The sequence below is a fragment of the Artibeus jamaicensis genome, unplaced genomic scaffold (assembly GCF_021234435.1).
Source record: "Artibeus jamaicensis isolate MK-2021 breed Jamaican fruit bat unplaced genomic scaffold, CSHL_Jam_final contig_64, whole genome shotgun sequence".
Classification (NCBI taxonomy): domain Eukaryota; kingdom Metazoa; phylum Chordata; class Mammalia; order Chiroptera; family Phyllostomidae; genus Artibeus; species Artibeus jamaicensis.
This window is the reverse complement of record NW_026521911.1, coordinates 12,617,998-12,634,413: the sequence shown is the minus strand read 5'-3', so window position 1 is coordinate 12,634,413 and position 16,416 is coordinate 12,617,998. Positions and strand designations below refer to the sequence as shown.

Here is a 16,416-nt window from a genome sequence, read left to right as displayed (position 1 = left end):
CTCCATCCTGGCTGTAATTGGGCACGGCGGCCTGAAATTACGGCTGCTCATTGGCTTGAAGGAGGTCCAGACGCCCATAGGTCCGCCCCTCCCGCTAGCCCCGCATTCCTTTACCCTGCTATTTGTTAACCAAGCTCCCACTCCCATCCGGAAGGGAACGTGGGGCGTTCCGAACGCGGGGACGTGCCCGGGCGCTTTCCTAGCCACCGGGCACCTGTGATAGCTGCGGCCGAGCTCCCCACCCCTTTCACGCCTCGAGGGAGCTCGCCCCGCTGGCCTGGCGCGTGTGTTAAGGCTCCGGCTTCTCGGGGACCTTCGAAGAGAAGGTTGACCCCCCCAACCGGCCTCTTCCCCTCTCAGCCGTCTGACTCCTCTCACCAATGTTCAGTGCCCTCATATTCCATGCTTTCACTCCGCTCGGAAAGGGACCGGAGAGAAATTTACTTCTCGCTTCCCGAAAAGACCCCCTGTGTTTCGGGGTGTGGGGCGCAGCTAGGAGGCCTGGCGCCCTTTTGAGCACGTTCTGTGCCCAGCAGTATCTCCCAGACCAGCAACCCCCGACCCTCCAGTCTCCATGTCTTAGAGAAGCCAAATTCGAGGGTTATATAATTTCTAGTGCTGCTGTTTCCACTGCCTGAAGAAACACTTCATCGCGTGGAGGGTGCAGGACATTCTGTGCTCTTCTGTATGAGAACGGGGTGTGGGCAGGGGTAGCCAACGCTAGTAGCAGAGATTTCTTGTCTTTTTTACAAAAGGAAGGTGGGTAGTTTGGAGAGAGACTGAGAGAAAGGGTGGATGTGGAAGCCAAGCGGCCGAACTCTCTCATTTGGGAAATCGCCAACCGTTTGCCAGCTTGTGCTCACATGCCTAATACTACTACAGCGTTTCAGAAAACACCTTTGCGGGAAGGTTTGACTTCTCTGGAATAGTCTCAGTGTTTTTCCTTGCTGGATAGGCAGCTGCTTGGATGCGAAGAAATGGCATGATGTGAATGACTCCAGTGTGAAGAAATCTGCTTCGCCAACTCATCCTGCATCAAGTGCCCATTGAGTAGCACTGTCACTTTAATGTCTCCATGCCAAGGGATTGCTTTCCTTCTTTTCAATCCTCTCGGTTAATACATGGGAGGATGAGAATCAGAGGGGGCATTAAGGATCAAGCCTGAGGGGCTTGGAGAGCACAGAAGAAAAAAATGGAAGTGACAGCAAGCTGGATCCTATCTTACTGAGGGGTGAGATCTGGAACTTCTGGTCCAGTAAATAGAAAGGGCCTTTCAGTCTGTGTTCTGCTCCGGAAAACTGTTCAAACTCACCCACCTTTTTAAAGACCAGAGTCAAAGAAATTTTCAAAAGTATTTTTTTTGGGAGTGCCAGGGGTGGTGTTTCAATTTTTCTCTAAAGAATTGAGAATCTTTATCGTCAATCAGATCAAAATCTTCGAATTTTACCATGTATTGAGTAATGAAACAGCTTTGTAAATTTGGTTTGTGCCTTAATTGAGTTAGTCATTGAACTCCAAAAATGTTGCTGCCTGAGGAGGAATTTTAATAACGTTTTCTACGCTTACAATAGTTTTCTGAGCTTCTAAAAAACCTAAATATTTTATAAAAAATTGAAAAACTCAAGTTACATTTCTCTAAACTCTGTGGGCAGTGTGAAAAGTTTAATTGTGGAAAGACACACTATTTTTTCTTTATCAGAAAGAGAAGACAGCCTGGATTTCAAAACGAAATAGGTGAAGTGGTTTGTAACAGTTACCTGGCTCTTGGCCTCAATCCAGTTGGATCAAGTTGAGACCTGAAAAGAGATCTTGAGTCCTGTGGCAGTGGAAACAACCAAGAATGCCAGTCAAGAAGAAAGGTGGGCTATGAAGCTTCCTATATATGTTTCTCCCTTTTCTTGGTTCTGATATTTGTAATTTAAATTGTATTCCATTTGAGAGTAAAATTTTGCTTGGGTTTGGGGAAATATTTATTATAATAATGTCTTTTCTGTGGCACATCATTCAGTAATATTACTTTGCTAAAGTGCAATGAAGTAGAACTATAGTATTTAATTGTAGGCATTGGTGATTTCATACATCATGTGATCGAATTAGTGTAGACATGGTATCACTGACTTGGGATTTTCTTTGTCTTGTTAAATGCAACTTTTTAAGCAGTCTTTAAAAAAAACATGTACAGTTGAGTTCTTTCTCATGGGTTTAATATTTATCAAGGGAATTACATAGTGTAAAATATAGCAAAGTTGTGTGCACCGAACAAAATAATAGATTCATTATTTATCTTTTGATTTAAAAATAGTTTCATATTTGGGTTTAGTCTGGTGTAAGTCTTTACTTTTGTGATAAAGCACAACTTTGGTAACTGTGTTTTTCCAGATGTATGTCTTATCTAAGAACATGACTGGCAAGTTTCCCAAATGAAGCAGGTACCTGAGTTCCCACCTCTTACCCTGAGTTTACTATAGCTCAGACCTTGGGGATTCACTTTAGTTTGGCTGTATTATACAATAACTTTGTTGCTAAGGATCATAGTGAAACCAGTTTTGTTTTTTGTTTTGTTTTATTTTTAAACACAGTATGGAAGATCAGATCAACCAGAGTTTTCTTAAGGGTTTTGAACCAGAATTTATATGAATACCCTTGAAACTCTATTATACTGGGCTAGTATACATCCATGTGTTAACAAGTTGTGTGAGTTGATACAATCTGAAACTAAAGTTCAGGTTGAAGGTTAAAGTGCAATCTGTCTCTGCAAGATGATAAATCCTACCTGTGGCTTTGGAAGGTGCATTGAGGAAACATAATCAGTGAGATGCTTTGTCCAACCAGTATCTGTGGAGATGGACAATGATATATAAAACCTTTAGAACACCTAGGAATATACCTTTGTACACCGGCATTTAAGACTGAGATTGTTTCCTTCTCCCATGCTATACAATAATATCACAGGGAAGTAAACTGTTTATGAAATTTTGGAGCCACACCTGTCCAGATCAGACACAGTTGGCTTATCTGAAACAAAAATGGTTTTGGTAAGGTAGCCAATAAATGACACAGCTCTTATTTAATTTACAGTGTATATTTATTCTTTCTACCATTTATTGTTCTCAAGACATTGTCCCTTTTGGACTACCTTAAATGCATTATGTATAAGAGGTAGAAGGTGGCAAGGCAAAGAGAAGAATAGGGGAGGAGGGAGAGAGAAAGAGAAAAGTGGGGGAAAGAGAGCAAGTGAGAGGGAGAAAGGGGGAAAGGGAAAGTGTTATCTGGAAAGGAGGAGGAGAAGGAAGGGCAATTGATGTTCTAGGTGTAAATGAACTAAGCAGATGATCTTAAGGCTTCTAAACCCGGTGGACTGAGTCTCTTAAAAGTTCCTAACTTTAAAGGAAGTTACAAAAATTGCTGATACATTAGGCAGAATCATGCTTTATGAGAAATAATTTAATTTTTATTTTTTCCCCTTTTCTTTCCTCTTCTTTCCCTTCTTTCTCTCTTCCTCTTTCCTCCCCACCTTCTTTTTAACAATGATCGATTATGATGGATCAAATTATAAGGAATTGCATCCTAATTTCCAAAATCAGTATATATTTGGGTTATACTAAAGTATATGCATTATTTTATTTACTTTATGAACTGATGTAGTTAGAAAAAGAATTTATCTTGTTTTCAATCTTTTAAAACTATTAATATCGTTATATATATATTTTAATATTGTTATATTTTTGAATTATACAGACAACTGGCCAAACAAATTATGACATGTGCATTATATTTTTCATTGGATAAGCTTACTTTTGTACAATTTCTAAAATATGAGTAAAACATGTTTTTAAGTATAACTTAGAGTTGTTCTGCAGGGATTAGTATCCTGTCATCTTGAATCTTCTTTCTTCATTGTTATACCTGCTAAATATGATGGAGAAGCTAAATAAATGTAACTTTAGCAATAACCATATTCATTGAGCCAAGTGTTTATTCATTACTGAATACCTCCTCTTATTCAAATAAGAAACTTTCATGGGATGGATTCTCATTTGGTGTTTATTCTGTGTGTTATTGTAAAAGTAGAGAGGCGATTCTCTGCGGATGTACAAACTCAGGGGGAAGCGGGAATGGGCGTGGCATCTCACTTCGTCCATCTTTAGGTGCCTGTTCTTGTCTCTTCTTAAATAAGGTGAAACTGTTGGACCCCAGACCCCTGTAGTCACTGCTTTGTCGCTTTATGACAGTACTCCCTATGTCTACCACCCCGTCTCTTACCATTTTTATAGATTGCAGTTTAATCAACTTTTCATGTCTCCGTTAGAGACTTTTTTTCCTCCAGAAGTTGCTTTACATTCAGGATTCTCTTTTCTGCACTAAAAACTTGATTTGCTCCCAAATGAACCTTTAGTACATCTTAGACCTATTTTAATGTATTTCAGGGCCAATCCAAGGTCAGGTGTATTAGCATGGTCTGTTATAGTGCAGGATAATGGTAAAGTGCTATTTCAACGAGACTTGTTGAGTTGGTTGAATCTGTTTTCATGATAGATAAATGTAAGAAATAGAAGTTAATGCTAATTGTGTCCTTACATGTGTTTTCAGTGGAAAGTTGCTGTTTTAGTGACACAATATGCTTCACCAGAATTTTTTAGTACATTGTAGTTTGTTTTCTGAGCACTTTTTATTCTCTTTATTAAATGTGGGAGAGGAATCAATGCTTTTGATACTTTGGGGTTGATGCTCATTTCCTTCCTGTGTTTTAAAAATATTGTCCTACTATTTTCTGAGCTTTTAACTGGTAAAGAAGCCTATCTGATATTTTTCACTTCTCTGATACTTTATTTTCTTTGAATCCTTTTTTTTTGCAACTGTTCTCATTGATAAATGGCATATGTGTAACCTTATTTTTACCAAGTACTAAAAGTTAAATACTATCATTTTCATAATTCATATATTATGACATTGCTTTTTTAAAAGAAAGCTGAAGAAGGTCATGCAGTTAGAATTCAAAGAGGTGATATTGCCACGTATCTCACAGGCATCCTTGAAGCTGAGGTGGTTTCCCGGCTTCACAGGCTTTCCTTTTGGTTGACTGTGTCCTTCGTAAGTGTCACTTCTGTTTTTCTTTTTTTTCTTCCTCTCTCTGGGAAACAGATCCTTTACAATTTTTCTTCCTCATTTAAAGTATTCTTTGTTCATTATCTGTTTCCTGCACTTGATGGCTTACTTTTTTTGGTACTATCTTACTACTTTATATTTGCCTCCTGGGTATACTCTTTTTCCATCTCTAGCTTTTCTTAGCTTCTTAAAATTTAAAAAAAAAGTTTTTCCACATTCTCTAAAGGGGAAAATATGTACCTGAATCTATTGACTGCACCTTTTGCAAATTTGTATTTCAACTTTCAGGTTTGGTATACCAGTTTTATATTCAGATGCTTTTTCCATTTCATAAAACTTCAGTTTTTTTCTAGCTAATAAAACTAGAGTTAAATACTGAATCTTTCCAGAGAGAGAAGACATTCTCTCTCTAGAAAGATAGTTTTCAAATTTTACCAATTTCTGTAAATCAAAGTGAAATAGATAATTTTTACTAAAGAAAAGTTTTAGATTTAAAAATCTCTCAAAAGGGTCATCTTGACCTTGGTTGAGAGGGTTATTGCAAATCATAAATCCACAAGACTCTTGATGTTAGAAAATGTTCGTCAGTCCAGGAGGCATAAAGAGAGAGCATCTGGAGAAAGAAATAAAAGAATACTTTTGTATTCAAAGTACTGATTAGATGTATGTTATGGAGCAAACAATAGGCACGGTGCTAAAATGATGGGTTAATTAAATTCATTTTATAGTTATTACATTTTGGGAAAGTGTGCAATGATATGCTAATGACTTGATACTAAAAAGTTTTGAACTATTAGGTTTTTGGGAAACTGCCCAACTGCTTTATGGGATAGAATATTTGATCCCTCCTTTAGCCCTATTATTGGCTACTTTGGGTAGGACAGTCTAGTCAGTGCGAAGATATACACAAAATATCGGAGTTTTATAACCTTGAATTAAGTAAGGCATTCGTGCTTTTGCCAATTGAGTCTATGACAATATATTCACTGAACTATAAGAATACTCTTTATTCTTATTTATATACTTTCCTTATATACTTTTATTTCTTATTATTTAGTGTTTAACCATGTCAGTGATAATAAAATATTTTTTAGTGTAAGGTTGAGATGTATAAAATCTTTTCTTCCTGGGGGAGGAAGTCCTGCTCCCCAGCTATAATTTCTGCTCAGGAGTTTGTAGCAGTCAAGGCACGAGGGCTCTGTGTTTTTAATGTAGGTTGCTTTGTCAGCAAAGGATCATGAGTTTTATCCAGTCTCTTCTGTCCAGTCAGTCATTCTGAATTCCAAGTAGTAAGCTTTCTGCATAAGTTCAATTTTTAGTAAGTTTCTCAAAGCTATTTCAAGAATTATGGCCAAAGCACCTCCATTATGAAACAATTCTCCTGACCCCATTTATTTTAGGATTTAAGAACAACAGGAATGATGTTACAAAGTAGAAAATCCTGTGAAAATGAGTTACTGTATTGAAACTTTCAAAGATTATGGGTAATATTATGTCTTCTTCTCATGGTACCATCTTGCTAGCCACTGAGGCCCTGACTCTGTAGGGGGCTTGTCATTTTGGAGAGCTCTGACATCTTTATCATTGAAAGTGTGATAAGACTTGGAATAAACATGTGGTTTTGTTCTATTTAAAATTTCTTATAGGTAATAAACTGTATATTTTTAAAAGGTAAAATTGTATATGTATTGAAGGCTTTTCTCCATTTATTTATTCAATCGTTTATGCACTCATCAGAGTTGTATTCAGTGCATGCTATGTAGCAGGCACTGTGGTAGGTATATATATATTTTAAAGATATAGTTTATTTTTAGAGAGAGAGGAAGGGAGGAAGAAAGAGAGGGTGAGAAACAACGATGTGAGAGAGAAGCATCGATTGGTTGCCTTTGTTATGCTTCCTGACAGGAGCCCTAGCACACAACCCAGGCATGTGCCCTGACTGGGAATCAAACCTGTGACCTTTTGCTTTGTAGGGTGTTGCCCAACCAACTGAGCCACATGAGTTAGGGCTGTGGTCGTACATGTTTTGCAGTGGGAAATGGTATTCAGTCTCTGCCTGTGGTGGCTAAAATTTATTAGGAATAGAGATGTGGAAACAGATGATTTCACTGTTGTGTGGTCGAAGTGAACACACTGTCATGGAAACAGAGGAGCACCCAGCCACATCTAGGGGAGTCAGGGAATTCTTTCTGGGAGATATGACATTTAAGACGAGACACAAAAGACCAGTAGGAGGTTACCAGGCAATATGCAAAATGATAAGACACTGTTTCAGATTATTTATTTTCTTTACCTTGAACTATATCACCATGACCTCTGTCACCATCATCATTGTCATTATCATCAATCTCTGATAATGTGAGACACGGGAGCCAGGAAGCAGAGCAGAGATCCTTGCTGCCTTGGGATCCAAAAACATCAAGACCTATAGTCACAAGATCTGGCTTTTAGAAGAAAAGATCATGTGATCATGGAGATGGATTCTCAGTCTATAAGTGTAGGTATGTAAGAAATAGCTACCTATTTTCTTATTTATTTATTTATTTTAAATTTATTTTTTATTGATTATGCTGTTACAGTTGTTCTATTCCCCCCCTTCATTCCCCTCCACCCTACCCCCCGTCCCCACCATTACCCCCCTTTAGTTTATGACCATGTGCCTCAAGTTCTTTAGATTCTATATTTCCCATACTATTCTTGCCCCCATATCTATTTTCTACCTACTGTCTATGCTACTTATTTTCTGTACCTTCTCCCCCCTTCTCCTCCTCCCACTCCCCTGTTGCTAACCCTCCTTGAGATCTTCATTTCTATGTTTCCGCTCCTGATCTAGCTGTCCTTTTAGTTTGCTTTTGTTTTAGGTGTGGTTGTTAATAACTGTGAGTTTGCTGTCCTTTCACTGTTCATGTTTCTTTCACTTCTTTTTCTTAGATAAGTCCCTTTAACATTTCATATAATAAGGTCTTGGTGATGATGAACTCCTTGAATTTGATCTTATCTGAGAAGCACCTTATCTGTCCTTCCATTCTAAATGAAAGCTTTGCTGGATAGAGCAGTCTTGGTTGTAGGTCTTTGGATTTCATGACTTGGAATAGTTCTTTCCAGCCCCTTCTTGCCTGTAGGGTCTCTTTTGAGAAATCTGCTGACAGTCTGATGGGGACTCCTTTGTAGGTGACTGTCCCCTTAGCTCTTGCTGCTTCAAGGATTCTCTCCTTCATTTTAATCTTGGCTAATGTAATTATGATGTGCCTTGGTGTGTTTCTTCTTGGGTCCAACTTCTTTGGGACTCTCTGAGCTTCCTGGATTTCCTGGAAGTCTATTTGCTTTGCCAGATTGGGGAAGTTCTCCTTTATTATTTGTTGAAATAAGTTTTCCACTTGTGGCTGTCCCTCTTCCCCTTCTGGTACCCCTATAATTCGGATGTTGGAGTGTTTAAAGATGTCCTGGAGGTTCCTAAGACTCTCCTCATTTTTTTGAATTCTTGCTTCTTGACTCTTTTCTGTTTGGCCATTATTTGCTTTCTTCTGGTCCACTCCATTGATTTGAGTCCCAGTTTCCTTTTCATTGCTATTGGTTTCCTGTGCAATTCCCTTCATTTCAATTAGTTTCGCCTTCATATGTTTGTCTAATTTGTGGCTATAATCAACCAGTTCTGTGAGGATCCTGATGACCAGTGTTTTAAACTGTGCGTCTGAGAGTTTTGGTATTTCTTCATCGCTTAGATTTATAGGCTCTGGGGCTTTGAGATTTTCTTGAGCCATTTTTGGTCTGTTTGCGCTCGTTAAGTATGAGGAGCAGAGCCTTGGATTCCCAGGTCGCTGGGTTGTGAGGCTGTATGTGGGGGCGTGGTCAGAGCGGGGGAAATGGTGGCCCCCGCTGCTGTTTCTTGCAGCTGGGTGAGGAGCAGAGTCTTAGGTTGTTCACTGGGGCAGGGCCACTTAGGTCGCTGGATTAAGACGCTGTATGTGGAGGCGGGGTCAGAATGGGGAAATGGCGGAGCCCTCTGCCACTGCTTGCCGCTGCGGCTGCTGGCTCTCGTCCAATCGCCCACTCCCTCGCTTGTCTATCCATGCATGAATGCGCAACCACAGTCAACCCGCAGCCCTGCTCCCTCGCTGTTTCCCCCACGGTTGCTCGCTGAGTTGCCCACCAGGTCCAACCCTGCGCCTGGATTCTGCGCGCCTGAGTCCTTCTGACCAAGTTTTGCTGTGCTACCCCGCTCTGCCAGCTGCTGGTTTCGCCCCTCTTACCGGTCAGGCTGAAAAATTTGTTGTTATCAAACTTCCGAAAAGTTCAATTCTCTGTGTTCTGGCTGTGTTTTCTGTTGCTATTATTTAGTTGTCTCTAAACTTGGTTGTGTGAGGAAGCACAGCGTCTCCACCTATTCCTCCATCTTGGCGGAAGTCCTCGCTACCTATTTTCTATAGTTCAATCTTATTTCTGACCCTTAGTCACTGAGTGGTGACAAAGGGTCAGAAATAAGATTTCTGACAAAATACCTTCACTCTATAGTGAGGTTTTCACTAGTTCCCTGAGGTTATGGTACAGTTGCTCCTGGAATGGGGTTGTATGCTGGTCACCGATAATCTGTAATTAATGGCTCACCTCTGAGAAATGAATTGTTGTGTCTAAATAGTTCTTTTGGTCTGGCAGTGATTTGCTACTTGCAAAACACAGACTTTCCTCCCGCCAGAATTTCTGTTTTTTTCCTTTCCTCTCTGGGGTCTTCCTGCCTTCCAGGCATGGGAGCCAGGAAGCAGAGCAGAGATCCTTGCTGCCTTGGGATCCAAAGGCTTTTCTCTCTTTTCTTCAGCTGAGGAAATCTTTTTTTTTTGACTGGAGATATTCTTTCTCTTTCTGTCTCTCTCTGTAGGTATCTGAGAATCTCTCCTTTATCTCTGTAACAAAGTTTTATTCCCAGGGCTTAGGTTTCAGGAAAGCAAAAATAGAATAACTTAAAAATTACTCTATTTTTCTGTCCTGGCACATACCTCTCCTGAGGCAATAAAGTATGAAACCAGTTACCTGCTTGACTGAGAAGAAAGGGAGTGGGAAAATTTATGGAGAGAAAAAAATTAATATGTCAAAGTGCCAGTCTCCTACACGTATAATTAAGTTTACATGACTTTTCATATGATGCCACCTGGTGACCTTGTGAAAATCACATAATCCTTCTGGACTTCAGCTTCCCTTTCTGAAAGAGCGTAATCTGCTTTTTTTTTTTTAATCTCATGATATATGTTGTTTATCTTCCAATCCAAATAAGATAATATGTATGAACTTCACCTGTGCAAAGTTAGTGATAGGACCGGAAGCTCATCCAGTGCTGTTTTCCATGTATAGTTATGGTGTTCTTTGAGTAAGTGAATGGTACAGGGTGCAGTGGAGGAGAGCCCAGGGCATGGAATCCAATCTTACCATCAGCTGGTTATATTTTCTAAAGAAAATGAACAGATTGAGCTTCAAATGCAGTAGTAAAAGTGACTGTACTAATAGGAGTCACCTTACAAATAAAAGGACATAGTCCAAGTAAAAAATGTTTCGTAAATAGGAAAGTGCTACACAAATCCTTATTATCAGAATACTTTTGAAAAAAATTGGTTCAAGGAGAAAGTTAGTTGTGTTCACAGCCGTACGAGCCTGCACAGGTATGGTAAGGACACATCCGTTTACAGAGCCTCTGCTTTTTTGTAGATTATGATGACATTTCTTATAGGTATTTTTTCTATTTCAATATACTAAAGTAATTTGTAAGCCATCCCATATTTTCAAAGTGATGGCCATCTTTAGATCTGTTTTGAATTTGGCCAGGCACTTCTCCACAATTTAAATTCAAAGTTTTATCTGTTTTTTTTTAAATTTTCTTTTTCTAGTTTGTTACAACTAGAATAATGTATATTTCAACATTCAGCTAAAGATGTGATTTGCTATATTCTGTATTATTTATTATTCTTAATATTTATTTCTACTTATCCTTTCACTTTTCCCATTGTTTTCTTCAACAACTCTGTAGAAATTCTGAAAACATGGCTTATCTGGAAAGTAGTAATATAAACCCACCATGTTATACTATTTTTGTTTGTTTGTTTCAAGAGGGGAAATATCCTGATGAACAAATGTTGAAGTATATTAAAATGTTTTGGGGATGGCGGTGTGGGAGTAAATTATAATTGTGAAGGGCGATAACAGAAAAGGAACACTGTGATGGTTTCCCGTAAGTTAAGTTTCAGTGTGGCACAATACTTACAGGTATGGCTTTGGTGACAGACTGGGGCAGGAATCCTGCTTTCAGCACTTACTGGTTGTGTGGTCTTGGGCAAGTTTTTCCCTCAGTGTGTTTTCTCATTTGCAAATGTATATAATAGTATTTACGAGGGTTCTTGTAAAGATTAAATAAGGTGATCTATGCAGAATGTTTAGAATTGCTCAATAGATGCTGGCTAATTTTACTGGTAATAAAATGATACCTTTGGTGAATTACTTTGTACTGTACATTTTAATACTAAAAAACTTCTTTTTAAAGACCTGGTATGAGAGTAGATTTTCTATTTATATTTGTGATTTTATTATTTTCCAATATCCTCAATTTATAAAACAACAACATCAAAAATAAGAAGCATATATAAATACTTACTAGTAAAATATTTTTAATTGCCAGTCATAATGTCTTATAAGTATGATTAAAATTGTGATTGTTTGGCATATATACACGTAAAATGGTATAAGGGAAAAATCAATTGTTATTACTTATTTCAGTTGCAATATATCACATTGTTAAGTGATACACTTAAAGCATAGTCATGCTTATCTTCATTTAAAAATCTTCCATGGTGGCTGTTCTGGTCAAGATGGCATTGTAGGAAGACATGGCTCACCTCTTTGCACAACCACATAAAAATTACAGCCAAGATATAGAACAACCATCACTCAGAACCATCAGAAATCCTGTTAGCTAGAAGTCTGACAACTATAGAATTAAAGAAACCACATCCATCCAGATTGATAGGAGGGGCACAGACACAGAATGGGCTGGTTCCACACTGATGTGTGGTGGATAAGAATTTAGGAGGACATTTTGGGGGCGAGTTGTCCCAGCCCCATACCAGATTCCCTAGCCCAGGGGTCTAGTGCCAGGAACCCCAAAACTCTGGCTGCAAAAACCAGCGGGCATTGAGTCAGCAGAAGAAACTCCTAGAGCCCTAAGAAGTTCCTCTTAAAGAACCCACACATGGATTCACCTACTCAGACTCACTCCCTCCGAGCTCTAGCACTGGGAGAAGCTTGAAAGGTACCAGTGGAATATAGGGAGAAACTGAAGTGTCTGCCATTAAGGCGAGTGGAGGCCATTGTCCCTTTTCTAAACCTTCCCCCAGCAGAACTGGCAAGCTGTTGGCATATCTGAGACTCCAACAATACTGTTTGGCCCACCTCAAGAGATCCCCAGAGACTCTGCCCTACCCAACTTACAGGCCAACCCAAGCTGCTTTTCCATGTGAATGGCTGGTCTTGGCTAAAGCTTCACAACTTTCTAAATCCTCCCAAACAAGCAACCGCTGGCCTCAGTGAGCCCCAGGCCCAGCATTAGCAGCAGCCAGCCTAGATTGACAGCTTGGCTTTGCCTGAGACTCTCCAAGCTCAGAACATGTAGCCATTTCAGATAGCTTTATAGTTCAGAAAGGGTGGCCCCGGGCAAAATACAGGTGGGGGCTGAACTTGGCCTACACCACCCAGGAAATCCCAGTGGACTGCTGCAGACCACATGGGAGTACCACCACCCTGCCCCTGTACAGCTGATCTTCCTCAGAGGGTGGAGGTTGGTGGTCAGTGGTTACAACCAATTTTTGCAGCTGATTGGCCTTAGTAAATCATTCCCGTTGACCTGTCAACAGTAACCAAGGCTCAACTACAAGAGAATGGTGTACTCAGCCCACCTGAAGGGTGCACCTCGAGTACCAGCTTGGGTGATGGGGAGGCTGTGCCAATGGACTCTACAGGACACCTACTACATTAGGGCCACACTACCAAGACATGGAGTCAAAGCAACTCTACCTAATACATAGAAACGAACACAGGGAGGCTGCCAAAATGAGGAAACAAAGAAACATGGCACAAATGAAAGAACAGATCAAAACTCCAGAAAAAGAACTAAACAAAATGGAGATAAGCAATTTCTCAGATGCAGAGTTCAAAACACTGGTTATAAGAATGCTCAAGGAACCTATTTAGGACCTCAGCAGCATAAAAAAGATCTAGTCAGACATGAAGGATTCACTAATTGAAATAAAGAACAATTGCCCTGGCTGGTGTGGCTCAGTGGATTGAGTGCTGGCCTATGAACCAAGGGTCGTTGGTTCAGTTTCCAGTGTAGTACACATGCCTGGGTTGTGGGCCAAATCCCCAGTAGGGGCACTCGAGAGGCAACATTGATGTTTCTCTCCCTTTCTTTCTCCCTTCATTTCCCCTCTCTAAAAAAATAAATAAGATCTTTAAAATAAAGAACAATTTACAGGGAAACAACAGTAGAGTGGATGAAGCTGAGAATCAAATCAATGATTTGGAACATAAGGAAGCAAAAAACAACCAATCAGAGCAAGAAGAAAAAAATTGAAAAAAAATGAGGATAGCATAAAAAGCCTCTGGAATAACTTCAAGAGGTCCAACAGTCATATCATAGGGGTGCAGAAGGAGAAGAGAAAGAACAAGAAATTGTCACCAGAAAACACCTCACAGACTGACACATCCACTTCCTCACATACTAATTTATTGGATCACTAAGTAAAAAACAAAAAAGAAAACCTCCAAAAAACTGATGTATTTGAAGAAATGATGACAGAAAACTTCTCTGATTTGGTGAAGGAAATAGATATGCAAGTCCAGGAAGCTCAAATAAGATGGATGCAGAGAGGCCCACTCCAAGACACATCATAATTAAAATGCGAAAGGTTAAGGATAGAGAGTCTTAAAAGCAGCAAGAGAAAAAAAAGTTAGTTACATACAAAGGAATTCCCATAAGATTGTCAGCTGAGTTCTTAAAAGAAACTTTGTAGGATGGAAGGGATTGGCAAGAAATATTCAAAGTCATGAAAAGCAAGGACCTACAGCCAAGATTACTCTACCCAGCAAAGATATCATTTAGAGAAGAAAAAAACCAAAGTAGTTCAACATCACTAAACCATTATTATATGAAATGTTAAAGGGACTTATTTAAGAAAAAGGAGAACGTAACTATGAGTAATAAAATGGCAATAAATATATATCAGCAATTGAATTTAAAAAATAAACTAAGCAAACAAGAACAGAGACAGCATCATGGACATGGAGAGTGTTTTGATGATTGCCAGGTCAGAAAGAAGTGCAGAGGAATAGGTGAGGAAGTGAGGGGATTAAGAAGAGGAAATAGGTGTTTGCAGGATGTCACTACCTATGGGGATGTAAAGTATGGGGCATGGAGTAGCCAAAGAACACATGACTCTTGGACATGAACTATGGTGGGGGGATTGCCTGAGGGAGTAGGGGATGCTGGGTGGAGGAGGACAAAGGATGAAAAAATAGGAAAACTGTAATAGCATAATTAATAAAATATAATAAAAACTAAAAACCTTCCATGGCTTGTTATTCCTCCCTGGGTATAAGGCCACACCTAGCATGGTTTATATGGCGTCAACTTACTTCCCTGCTCTCATGGCACCTGGTACCTCATCATAGCATTATTGCACTTATTTTAAATTTTTTACTTTATTAGAATATTCTATTTAATTATCTTTACTTTCAGACAAAAATTTCTGAGAGGGTAGAATATTACTTGTCTTATTCACTATCGAGTTTCTGATACCTAGAACATAGTAAGGTACTCAATAAATATTTCATTAATGAATGAAAGAACTTATTATTTCTCTCTACTAGACTTTTTAAGGTAGGACCACTTAAATTTACATTATAAATACAATTTTATATTAAACACATAAGAAAATCAGTGATTCCACATTTAATCCTAAATTCTAAAATTCATTGATACAATTTATGTCTGATTAGTCATATGTATTTTATTTTATTTTTTTAAATAGCAATATGATCAACTCTTTCTGTGGGATTAAGGATGGTATTGTGGAGGCAACACTACCCATGGAATCAGAGCTTTAGGATGAAGCTCTAGTGTTTAGTAGCTCTGTGGTCTTGGCCAAACTACTATGATTTTCAGTTTCATGTATAATATGACTTCTCAGTAGTGAGAATTGGATAAGATAATGCATGTGAAAATTCTGTCTAAACTGTAAACAGTGTTGCATAAGTTTATGTAAAGAATTTTGTTATTGCCCTGGCCAGTGTGGCTCGTATGCTTGCCGTGTCATCCTGTAACAGAAAGGTTGTGGGTTCCATCCCCAGCCTGGGGGCAGACAGGTGGCAATGGATCTGTGTTTCACTCTCGGATTGATGTTTCTCTCCATTCTCCTCTCTAAAAGCAGTGAAAGAGTGTCCTCAGGTGAGGACTAAAAAATATGTCATGATTCTAAATGCATTGCTCTCCAAGATTTGTGTATTAAGTTCCTCCTTTCCTCTGCTATATTTCAGTTTTAGTTTTCCTAACATATATTCTGTCATTCTTCTTTTTTCTTAGTTGTGACAAATAAGTTTGTGTCATGTTTTCCTTTTTCTAAAAATTCATTTGTTAGCACTATTGCTGTTGGCTCTTTCAAATTTAAATCGCCTATACCAAATTATTTATAACTTTTGGCAGTTCTATTTTTAAACCCCCAAAGAGCTGAACCTTAGTAATAGACACATGATTACCTACAATTTCAATTATGTAACACTTTATACTTTGGATTCATATTTTATGCAAATATTTTTTATTAAAAAAATGATTCTCCCTCCCATTTCCTCCTGCGCCTGCCTTCAGGTACTCCGAATTTAGTTTCATTCTTTCAGTAGAGGAATTATATGAAGAAAGCTTTCCTTTAATAAAGAAAATAGGGTAACCGAAGCCATTATATTGGCAATTCAGTTGAAAAATTCTGCAAGTATACAAGGTTATTTGAACATCAATTAAAATATTAGTCTCGACTTACTTAGACAATTATTCGACTTTCCACTTTATTCAGTTTGTCACCTGTCAACATTTGGCTAGGGATCTCTGACTTGACAACAGGCTCCCCCCCCCCACATGCATGTGTATGTATATATTTGCCTAATTTATCATTTTTGCATAGGCATCTAGTTTCAGATTACCTGGAAGCTCAAGCCTTTCTTACTCAAACAAGAATTTAAGTAGAGATAAGGGCATAATGACATTGACCCCAGGTGGTGATACAG

The 16,416-nt window shown here is 38.9% G+C and overlaps 1 protein-coding gene across 8 annotated transcripts in view; it reads left to right on the top strand.

Annotated features, from left to right (window-relative positions):
* The first annotated feature begins 205 nt into the window (after positions 1 to 205).
* Positions 206 to 16,416, top strand: part of DLG2 (discs large MAGUK scaffold protein 2) — a 1,926,133-nt gene continuing 1,909,922 nt past the window's right edge. For 4 of the 8 annotated variants that reach the window (XM_053670841.1, XM_053670838.1, XM_053670836.1 and 1 more), the window contains exon 1: positions 208 to 1,859. In XM_053670841.1, coding sequence (XP_053526816.1) covers positions 1,841 to 1,859 — 19 coding nt within the window. In that variant the 5' untranslated portion in view covers positions 208 to 1,840. Of the gene's footprint in view, positions 1,860 to 16,416 lie in introns of all 8 variants that reach the window. The other 4 variants (XM_053670839.1, XM_053670840.1, XM_053670835.1 and 1 more) reach the window with 3 other exon arrangements.